Raw genomic sequence first — 10,770 nt, 5'->3', positions numbered from 1 at the left:
AAAATAATCAAGAAGTGATAAAAAATCGTGAAATTATTAAAAAAAATTATTGCATCAAATTTTGTGGCCAATATGAACTTCCCCTTAAGGGACATGATGAAAAAAACGATTCGAAGAACCCTGATGTGTTTCGTGGGTTGCTACAATTCGTGAGCAATCTAAACGAGCCTCTCAAAAATCATTTGGAACATGCCACTGTTTAAGGTTATTCTAAGACAATTCAGAATGAACTGGTAGATTGTAAGTTGAGTGTCTGCCGATCAGAAATTCAGACTGAAATCGATGGTATTAGTTTTTCTTAGGATTAGCAAATGGTCCCACAGACATCTCCCAACTAAGTCAGGAAGTTTTGGTTTTTCGATATGTAGTGCATTTATTTTTGTCCTATACTTATTAGTAATGGTATCAAGAAGTGAAATTTGTATGTACCGAAATCTACTGCAGCTCTCCCAATCCACAAGTTCACGAGCCGCCACTGTGTTTTTGGCTATATTTAAATCGTAAGCAACGACTTAAATACATTTTTAATAAACGAAGTTTTAGGTACTAAATACGTAAGTTGGCTATTCTGTTGGGGAGCACAGAAGGGACAGCAGTTTGTCGAGGTTTTCGGTGCTTGCGGGGAAGTGAAAAGCAAGGTCCGTGGGACGGTCGGTCGCTGTCGCTCTCCCAGGTCCCTTCATAACAGCCTTTAAAGAGAAAGCGAAGGCGTTGTAAATCTGTGACGTCACCATGGGAAGACACTTCACTGTCAACCCTTCGGCTTGCGCTGTCTTTTAGTAGTTAACTGGAATTTAGAAAACGCAGAGTGTGTTTGTGATTTTGTATAGACCTTAATAGTGTGCTGTTTATAATAGACCTATATTGTTACTATTATAGCATGCAAAATGCCAAATTGTGCGGTGAGCAAGTGTCAAAATTACAGCAGGAAAACTAAGGGCTCGAGTGTTATTTATCATACGTTTCCCTCTGTTCCGAAGCTCCGAAAGTTTTGTAGTAAGTGTTATCGAAAAGATGAATTTTAATCTTGAAACTGCGCGTATTTGTTCCGAACATTTCACATCTGATTCCTATGAGCGTGATTTGAAAGCCGAGCTTTTGAACATACCAGCAAAGAAAAAATTGAAATTAAACGCCCAACCACCGCTGAATTTACCAGTGTGCTATGTGAAAAACAGTGAGATAAACAGTGCTAGAAGTAAACGTGTAGAAGAGAGAACTTGTAGAAAAAAAATTTTGTCTGAGGTAAGTGAACCATTATATGCAAAAACAACAGTGCGGCAGGACGATCCATTGGGTGTGTTATCTTTCGTCTGTTCATTAGAAAATGAGGGGCTGGAACTCAAAAAAGAAAATGAACTACGTATAGAAAATGAAAAACTTAAATTAGACATTGAAAAGGTAGAGTCTAAATTAAAAGCATTACAAATAAAATATAAAAAGCAAGCATATTTCAGGGTCAATCAAAATTCACAACGACAAAGAAAGTGTTTAAATCGGTTAGGAGATGGAAAAGTAAAACGTTTATTAGCTACAGTGTTCACTCCAGGGCAAATAAAAATGCTTATTAGCGGGAAAAGAAGCAAAAATGGAAAGAACAACACGATTCCGGCATTAGCTCACAAGCAAACATTCTGATGGGGGCAGATAAAAAAGTTAAATTTTCTTCTTCCACCATGTTAATAATGTCAAAATAAGTGCTTATACAAATTTTGGCCACTCGACCACAATTACGAGACCGTCCAGGAAGTGATTTTCCCTGGGGCCGTTTACAGAAAAAACACAATTGCATGGAAAGATTTATTGAAACAGATACAGGAATTGTTACTACATTTGTCAACATATCCCCCACTGGGATTGAGAAATTTGTAATACCATGGGATCAATTTTTGTGTCGTAGAAGTCAGCCGCCTGCTATCAGTACCAGCGTTTGACTGCGTCTGCACCTCTCTCTGTCGATCCCATGATATAAGAAATGTCTCAATTCCGGTGGAAAATATGTTGGAAAATAGCTCAACAATTTCTGTGTCTGTTCCAATAAATCTTTTCAATGAAATTGTCTTTTCTTTTTCTGTTAACGTCCCCTGGCAAACTTATTTTTTACGGTCCTCGTAATTGCTGTCGAGTGGCCAAAATTTGCATAAGTACTACTTTTGACATTATTAACATGATGAAAGAAAGAAATTAAACTTTTTTATCTGCCCCCATCAGAACATTTGCTTGTCAGCGAGCAATTAGTGATAAACTGTACAATCATTTGAGATCACAGGTGGGAATTCCTCTACCAAGCGTTGCTACCCTGCAGCGTTGGACAAAAAATTGCCCTTTTCTCCTGGTATTCTTACACCGGTACTGAACATTTTAAGAGAGCAGGTGCTGTCTTTGAGCGAAATGGATAAGTTATCAGTGTTACTATTTGATGAGATGAATGTCAATGGTGTAATTTGTTAGATCATGAGAACGATTCGATATTGGGCCCTCACAGAAATGCTGAAATCGTAATGATTCGAGGATTGACAGCGAGTGGAAGCAGCCTATCTATTATGATTTCGACAAAACAATGAACAGAGAGCTACTGTTCGAAATTATAACAGAAATCGAAGTGGCAGGTTTCAGAGTAGTTGCAATTGTTTCTGATCTGGGTGGCGGCAATAAAAGACTGTGGAATGAGTTGCAAATAAATGTAAATCAAACCTACTTTTCAAATCCTGCTTCCGACGAAAATATTTGAGTTTTTGCAGATTTTCCCCATCTGATTAAGTTATTAAGAAACCATTTTATTGACAGTGGGTTTCAATTGAATGACACAATTAGGCCTATAGAAAAATATTTAATTGAACGGATTATTAAATCCGATTCTTTAGAGTTGCAACTATTACCGAAATTATATTGGGGTCACATTACTATGCAAGAGAATGATAGGCAAAATGTTGCACCAGCCATGGAACTTTTTTCGCATCACACTGCTGCTCTGATTAAATATTTGGTATCCGAAAGTGAAGAAGTTCATGAATTTTTTCAACTCATAAATGACTTCACAGATGTAATGAACTCGGGAATTCCGAAAGATCCTACACACAGTAAACTGAAATGTGCCTTCGGGATTAACCACAAGGAACAAGTAGAGATATTAGATAGAAGAACTGAGAGTCTGAAGCAAAAATACTCTTCTACCTTTTCAGAATGGGTTCCTTACCTCTATTAAGAGCTTGAAAGGGTTGTATAGCGATTTAAAAGAAAAAGGAATTGATTATATAATGACCAGGAAACTCAATCAGGACGCCCTGGAAAACCTGTTTTCCCAAATTCGTGGGATGGGATATTTTTGTAATAACCCTCTGCCCGTCGAAGTAAAAAATCGCTTGCGCCTATTAATATTAGGATGTTGCCTGCCTCACCCTACAAGTGCCCCTGTAGAAGATTCGGGTGGAGTAATAATAAAGCAAGTTTTCCTGGGACTCATAGACATTTCTTATGAAAGCGTGAACGAAATCCCTGAGGAAATAAACTCATTAGAGGTGGATATTGATGATAGAATTGATACAACAGAGCTAATTAAAAGGGAAGAAATGGAAGCACTCAGATATGTTGCTGGTTATATTGCTAGAAAATGTAATAAGAAAAGTGCTGTTTCGGATGCCAATTCCAGTCAACAATCTCCAGGATGGATAGAGGTCGTTTCACATGGTGGACTGGTTTATCCCTCTTCTCAGTGAATGGCAACAATTGAAGAGTGTGAAGTTATATTTAGAAAATTTCATAAAAAGTCACTCAACAGGAAAAAGAATGTAATTGGCCGTTTATTTAGATTTTTGAGGAAAAAGTTTCCAAATGAAGATCCGGAATTATTGAAGTTATCTAGTAGAGCACGGCCATTTTTTAGAATTCGTTACCTAAATAGAAGGAAACAGGACGTCAAAAGAAGAAACCGTATGAAGCAGAAACAATGGTTGCAGAGCTGCTTGTCGCGTCCTTCACAAGACTAGATGAGTCAGTTTAAATTTTATGAAACATTCTTAAAATAAATTGTTCTATTTGTAAAATCAGTATCACAATTGGGATACTTTCACTCCCCACTGCTATTGAAATCCCTCCTCAACCACTTCACTAAATAGTGTAGGTTAATTTACAAAATATTTATTTAACAATCCTGTATATAAAATTAATTATTAATTAGTTTTAGTGTACACACTACTCCAGTGTTAAGGGAAATTTAATACATTTTGCATGCGTAATTGGAAAGTACTGTACAGGACTGGTAACTGTGTCCGCGGTCTTGTTGGTGAGGAAAAGGTTTTCTGAGGGAAGGGAAGAGGGAGGTGGGAGTTGAGCTTATTGGTAAACGTACTATTATACGTGCAAGAAACATTTCCTCTTACCTTGTCTTCGCCTAGGCTTGCAGTGGGTTGCAGACGGAGTCGCGTTTCACTCGGATTCTTCAGAAGATGAACTGCCATTTTCACTATCGCTGCCCCCGGCTTCACTATCACTATCAGTGTTCAAGTTGATTGATATTTGGTCAATTACATCTGGAACTACTCCGTCCTTTTCCCAGTATTCTGCTTCTAAATTGGCGACGTGGTGGCAGAAATCTGCCCAATCTTGTCGTGTTACCTCCTGTATTGCGTTCTTCGTAGTTTCGCGCAGCTTTGTTAAAGACAAATCTCCTGTAACATTCGTGTCCCTTACAATTCTCTTGATTTTCGACCATGCGAGTTCGATGGCATTTAGATCACACATATATGGAGGAAGACGTATCACAACATGTCCACTACCTGACAACATGTTATCTATTCTATACGTCTTCTCCTTTGGTTTCAGTGGAAGAATCAGTTTATAAAGGTCGTTCTTACGCATTGTCTCATTGCACTCGACTCCTTTCTTTCTCAGCCACTCTATCATGTACCCTTTGAGGGCATAGGGTGATGGCGCTTTATCAACCTGAATACAATGGTATGGTGCATTGTCTAAAACGACAACAGAATTTGGCTGAAGATTTGGCATAAGTTGATTAACTACCCACTTTTGAAAATTGCCGCTATTCATTTGCCCATGGTAGTCTCCTGTTATAGAGCCAGCTTTGTATATTAGTTCTGCACCGGCAAGAAAACCACTTGCGCCCCCGGCATGTAGTATTATCAGTCTGTTCCCCGAATTCATATTGTCCTGAACTCCCATTACGTCATCACTTTGCCAACATCTTCGGTGAGTTAGATTGCTATCGACTCACGTCTCGTCTACGTACACAATTTCACGTCCTTCTTCTCGATACTTCTTCATTTTACGCAGATAGTTTGCCCTCCAATCTATAATATCCGGTCTTTCTACCAAGATTTTTCGTTTTGACTGGCATTTCCTCCATCGAAACCCCATGCTTTTCACGACTCTGTTTAGTGATTTTCTGCCCCAAGGAAAATTGATTTTTTCTTTAATTACCGTCAAAAGTTTAGGTATTGTCGGCACTCTCTTTTCTTGAATATAAAAGTCTTGTATTGTATTTCTTATAACACACTTGTCGAAGTCGTCTACATGCAGTATATTACGAGATATTATTCGTCTCTTCTTTCCTGGCGATTTCAGAAGTCTATCCGGACTGTTTTCTTTTCTTATCTTATGTTCCTTCCTAATCTTCTTTATTGTACTATACCCTACTCCAGTGTATTCGGCCGCTCTTTCAGTTGATTTATTTAAGGGAATCCTCAAATGTTTTTGCACTCTTTCCTCATCGCACTTCTCTATGATGTTAGCTATTATTTCTCTTGCTTCACTATGAATAGTTGTGTTTGCCTTTCTATTAGCCATACTAAACGAAAGTGTTTAAGACTATCGTTCTTGCTAATATCACTGCTCTATAATCTCGCACTATTATTCCTATACTATAGCTATACACATCCTATACTATTTTATCACTACACTACACTACACTACACTATACTAATTCTATACTAGATATACGCACTACACTGAATTACACAGATTTACTGTAATTACTGTATAAGGAAGTTCTGAATTGAACAATGTAAAGAATACTGTAAACTCAAGTTGACTGCACTCTTGCAATATATATATTCAGAACTGGTAGTTGTCCGTCAATGTCATAGAAAGGCCACCCCCATCCCGAACCTTTAGTACCTACCCTCCTCCCCGCGGTTGCGGCAGACCCCTCTCACACGGACACAGTTACTAGTCCTCCACAGTAAACGGTCATTGAATTAAAAAAAAAAAGAAGATGGGATATTGAAGTGGGAGTTCTACTCTTCCTCTACTTCTTTACTCCTTCAGTGTGTATGTGACCCAAACAAATATATAAATATACACTATCTACCAAAAAGTAATTGGGCACTATTTTTGCTTCTATAGAACCTCGTGGTACCACCTCTTGTTGCTATAACAGCAGCCAACCTGTCAGGCATGCTCTCCATAAGTTTGTGTAGGATACCCACTGGAATGTGTTGCCTTTCCTCTTGCAACATGACACTCAGTTGGACAATGGAAGTTGGCCGAACCTCCCGAGACCTCAATCGCCAGTTCAATTCTCTCCAAAGGTGCTCAATGGGATTGAGAGTAGGACTCTGTGCAGGCCAGTCTAACCGGTGAACATTATTGTCTGCATACCACTACATAGTAGCCGCCGAAACATGGGGCCAACTTCCATTGTCCAACTGAGTGCCATGTTGCAAGAGGAATGGTGACACATTCCAGTGGGTATCCTGCATAAACTAGTGGAGAGCATGCCTGACAGGGTGGCTGCTGTTATAGCAACAAGAGGTGGTACCACGAGGTTCTGAAGGGGCAAAAACAGTGCCCAATTACTTTTTGGTAGATAGTGTAAATCTTTAAATCACTTGGTTATCGCTAGAAAATGCAAGCTGAGGGTTGGCAATGTTCCCGCGGTGATGTCACAGATTCACAACCCTCTTGACTTTCCCTTTAAACACTGTTATGAAGGGACCTGTGACAGCGATAGCGACCGACCGTCCATGGACCTTGAGTGAAAAGGGTAACTGAAGCACGCACATTTCTCCATGTCGACATCTTTCCTGTGCTTAGCACATCTCGCACTACAGTGGAGGGTGAATGATAAAACTTGTCAAGGCGAACGATTTAAATGCTTTGACAATATAGAATGGAAACATATGGTAACTATTTAAATTAAAGAAATATTTTTGAGGTTTTTCAAACAAAACATATTTTTCTCTCTTATTTTTATTATGTACTGTAGCACATGAGCACATAAGTACCAGCTGCCCATGATTAAAGTATCATTAAACACCTTTAAAATCGCTATATGCTTTTATGTATACCCCGTATAAGTACTAAGGTTTTATCAACATTAAGTGTTAGATCTGCAATACATCAATCAACAATCATTCATTAGATTCAACACTATATTAAAAGTGTTTATATAAAGTGATCATATTATTTACTTCGATAATCACACTTGTGTCATCTGCAAATGAGATTACTTGGGATAAAATATGTATGGTTGAGGCTCAACGTTTAATATAAACTAGAAACAATATCATGTATGAGGGAAAAATTTGATCGGTGTCGGTTAGAGTTCCCGAGTAGCTCAGTGGTAGAGCGTTGGTACGTTAAACCAAAGGTCCCGAATTCGATACCCGGCTCCGGAACAATTTTTCCCTCGAAATTATTCAAATCAACTTTACAGGGAGTTATACCTGAAATCTTGATTTGCATAATACACGTCACTGTTCGTTAACAGAAAACCACAATTTAAGTCACACGGAGTTAGTGTGCACTCGAAGTTGGTTGCTTGACGGTTGTCAGCCCATTTTGAGGTCTGTGGATATAGAGGGAAAAATTGGATCGGTGTCGGTTAGAGTTCCCGAGTAGCTCAGTGGTAGAGCGTTGGTACGTTAAACCAAAGGTCCCGGGTTCGATACCCGGCTCCAGAACAATTTTTCCCTCGAAATTATTCAAATCAACTTTACAGGGAGTTATACCTGAAATCTTGATTTGCATAATACACGTCACTGTTCGTTAACAGAAAACCACAATTTAAGTCACACGGAGTTAGTGTGCACTCGAAGTTGGTTGCTTGACGGTTGTCAGCCCACTTTGAGGTCTGTGGATATAGAGGGAAAAATTGGATCGGTGTCGGTTAGAGTTCCCGAGTAGCTCAGTGGTAGAGCGTTGGTACGTTAAACCAAAGGTCCCGGGCTCGATACCCGGCTCCGGAACAATTTTTCCCTCGAAATTATTCAAATCAACTTTACAGGGAGTTATACCTGAAATCTTGATTTGCATAATACACGTCACTGTTCGTTAACAGAAAACCACAATTTAAGTCACACGGAGTTAGTGTGCACTCGAAGTTGGTTGCTTGGCGGTTGTCAGCCCACTTTGAGGTCTGTGGATATAGAGGGAAAAATTGGATCGGTGTCGGTTAGAGTTCCCGAGTAGCTCAGTGGTAGAGCGTTGGTACGTTAAACCAGAGGTCCCGGGTTCGATACCCGGCTCCGGAACAATTTTTCCCTCGAAATTATTCAATATCATGTATGTTTAGGAACTTTCTGAAGACTGGTTGGAACCTCATAAGCCATATAATAATAATCCGTAGCGCTTCAGCCCGTGAAGGGCCTAGACCGACCAGCCGACTGCTGGCCTCACGCCCACATGCCGAAGCAGAGGTGTACGATCATCCAACCAGAATGGAGGTATCGTGTGGTTAGCACGATGATCCCCCCAGCCGTTATAGCTGGTATTCGCAACCGGATTTTGCTACCTATCGTAGCTCCCCAAGTGCATCACAATGCTGGGTGGGCACCAGTCCCATACACTGGCCGAAATTTCATGAGAAAATTTCTTCTCCCATGAGGACTCTAACCAGCGCGCATTCCGTAACGCGAGTCCTAGGTGGGATGCCTTAGACAGCGACACCACGGTGCGGGACCCATAAGCCATAAGTAACACCAATAAGGCATCACTCATGAGGCAGCTAAGCCAGGAGATAATTGGGTAGAGTGGCCAGTTCCTTTTCCCCTTCATTGTATACATCGCTGACTAGTAACATATTACTCTAATCAGACTTCACATACCGGTATATACAAATAATTGTTCTTCTAACACTTATCATCAAATGGGGTGTACTGCGTGATAATAGACATAATAGCTAGAACCAAAATAATGGTCTTGCTCGTGAAATTACTTTAAATTTATGTACAGACAAGCTTTAAACTGGACTGTCTTGATATTCAACTTCAACACAGTCCTCAGCTTTCTGCATGTAATGTAATAGTAGCTGCTGATACAAAAAAAATAGAAAATGGGTATTAATCAGGGGCGTATTTTGCGGGCTACTGGGGCTACTGGCGGTAGCCCAAGGAAATTACAAAAGAAAAAGTTTATAATATAACATAATGTAATAATTTTGTATTATTAGTTTTACCATAGTAATTAAAATTAAAGTAATTGTTAGATATATTTTGTGTAATAATAGGGTCAGCGATAGCCCAAACCCTTTAACCAGTATACGCCACTGGTATTAATTAAGCTGAAACTAATCAGAAAAATGGAGTTTTTTTTTTTTGTATATCAGCATGCTCCATTACATTGGAGTAATACTACATGCTTTACATAAAATATTTCAATAATTAGTTACATAATTTATGACATGAAACAAGATATTTACAATTTTGATTGAGATCTTGAAATTCTTATAGATACAAGTGTTGCATAATTCTACTTCTTCTATTTTAGGTTACCATCATTGTTAATATTATTTCTAATTTCAACTACTGTTACATTTTGCCAAATTGTATGGATTTTTGGCAAAATGTAACAGTAGTTGAAGCTTTTGAGGTATGTTGTTGTGAACTGATCAAAAGGTGGAGGCCAGTTTGACCTGTGCATATTGTATTAGCTCGTAGAATTCTTCTTTCTTTTATCATTGTGGCACATCTTAATATTATATGGTTGACTGTCTGTTCTTCTTTTAGTCTGTAAGGGCACGTTGGTGTTGGAATAATCTTGAATCTGTGAAGGTACGATCTTGTGAAGCCAATAGAAGTAAATTCTGCCCCGACAGGTAAATTTATCTTCAATCTGTCTTTAATTGATGGGAAGAATGATTTCGTTATTGCGCCTTTAGTTGAAATAGTCCACTGCTCTTGCCATTTTCTTAAGGTCTTTTCTCTCTCTTCTGTTAATATGGTATCTCTCGGTATTTTGTTATAAGCTATTTCCCGTTCATCTTCTATGGCGGCTTGTTTGGCAAGACGGTCAGCTATCTCATTCCCTACTATTCCGACATGGGCCTTCACCCACCTAAAGAGCACTGTCCATTGCTGTCTCTCCAATTTTTTCAATTCTTTCTTTATATTTTCAATTATTGGATTATGTTTATTTTTGTTCTGTAAAGTGTCCAGTGTCACTTTGCTGTCTGTGTTAACTACTGCAATATTCTCTGTTTCTTCTGTTATTTCTACATTCTCAATATGTTGTAGTGCCTTCAAGATTGCTATTTGTTCTGCCTGATTGTTAGAACATTTTTCATGCAGTTTGTATTTGGATTGGTGGATGACCATGTCGTTCTGGATTATGACCGCAGCAGCTCCAACTTTTCCTCCGATTTTACTTCCATCCGCGTATATATCTATTTTGTTTGCCTTATCCTCCATAGGCGCTCTTATGAGTGGTTCTTCAGCTGGGTGTGGCCAGTGAATCACTTCCAGAGGTGCATCGTACTCGATGTTTTTGTGGGTGGCTCTATAAATTCTGACCTTTTCTTCTATGACTAGACGAATT

At 39.0% G+C, this 10,770-nt stretch overlaps 1 protein-coding gene across 2 annotated transcripts in view; it reads left to right on the top strand.

Annotated features, from left to right (window-relative positions):
• Nucleotides 1-706: 706 nt before the first annotated feature.
• LOC138705185 (protein IWS1 homolog) overlaps nt 707-10,770 on the top strand; it is a 30,509-nt gene continuing 20,445 nt past the window's right edge. The window contains exon 1 of one of the 2 annotated variants that reach the window (XM_069833900.1): nt 707-1,245. In XM_069833900.1, the coding sequence (XP_069690001.1) occupies nt 1,015-1,245 (231 nt within the window). In that variant the 5' untranslated portion in view covers nt 707-1,014. Of the gene's footprint in view, nt 1,246-6,955; nt 7,140-10,770 lie in introns of those variants that run through there. The other variant, XM_069833901.1, reaches the window with a different exon arrangement.

Source organism: Periplaneta americana, chromosome 8 (genome assembly GCF_040183065.1).
Source record: "Periplaneta americana isolate PAMFEO1 chromosome 8, P.americana_PAMFEO1_priV1, whole genome shotgun sequence".
Lineage (NCBI taxonomy): Eukaryota > Metazoa > Arthropoda > Insecta > Blattodea > Blattidae > Periplaneta > Periplaneta americana.
Note: the sequence above shows the minus strand (reverse complement) of the source record. Positions and strands in the feature narration are given on the sequence as shown.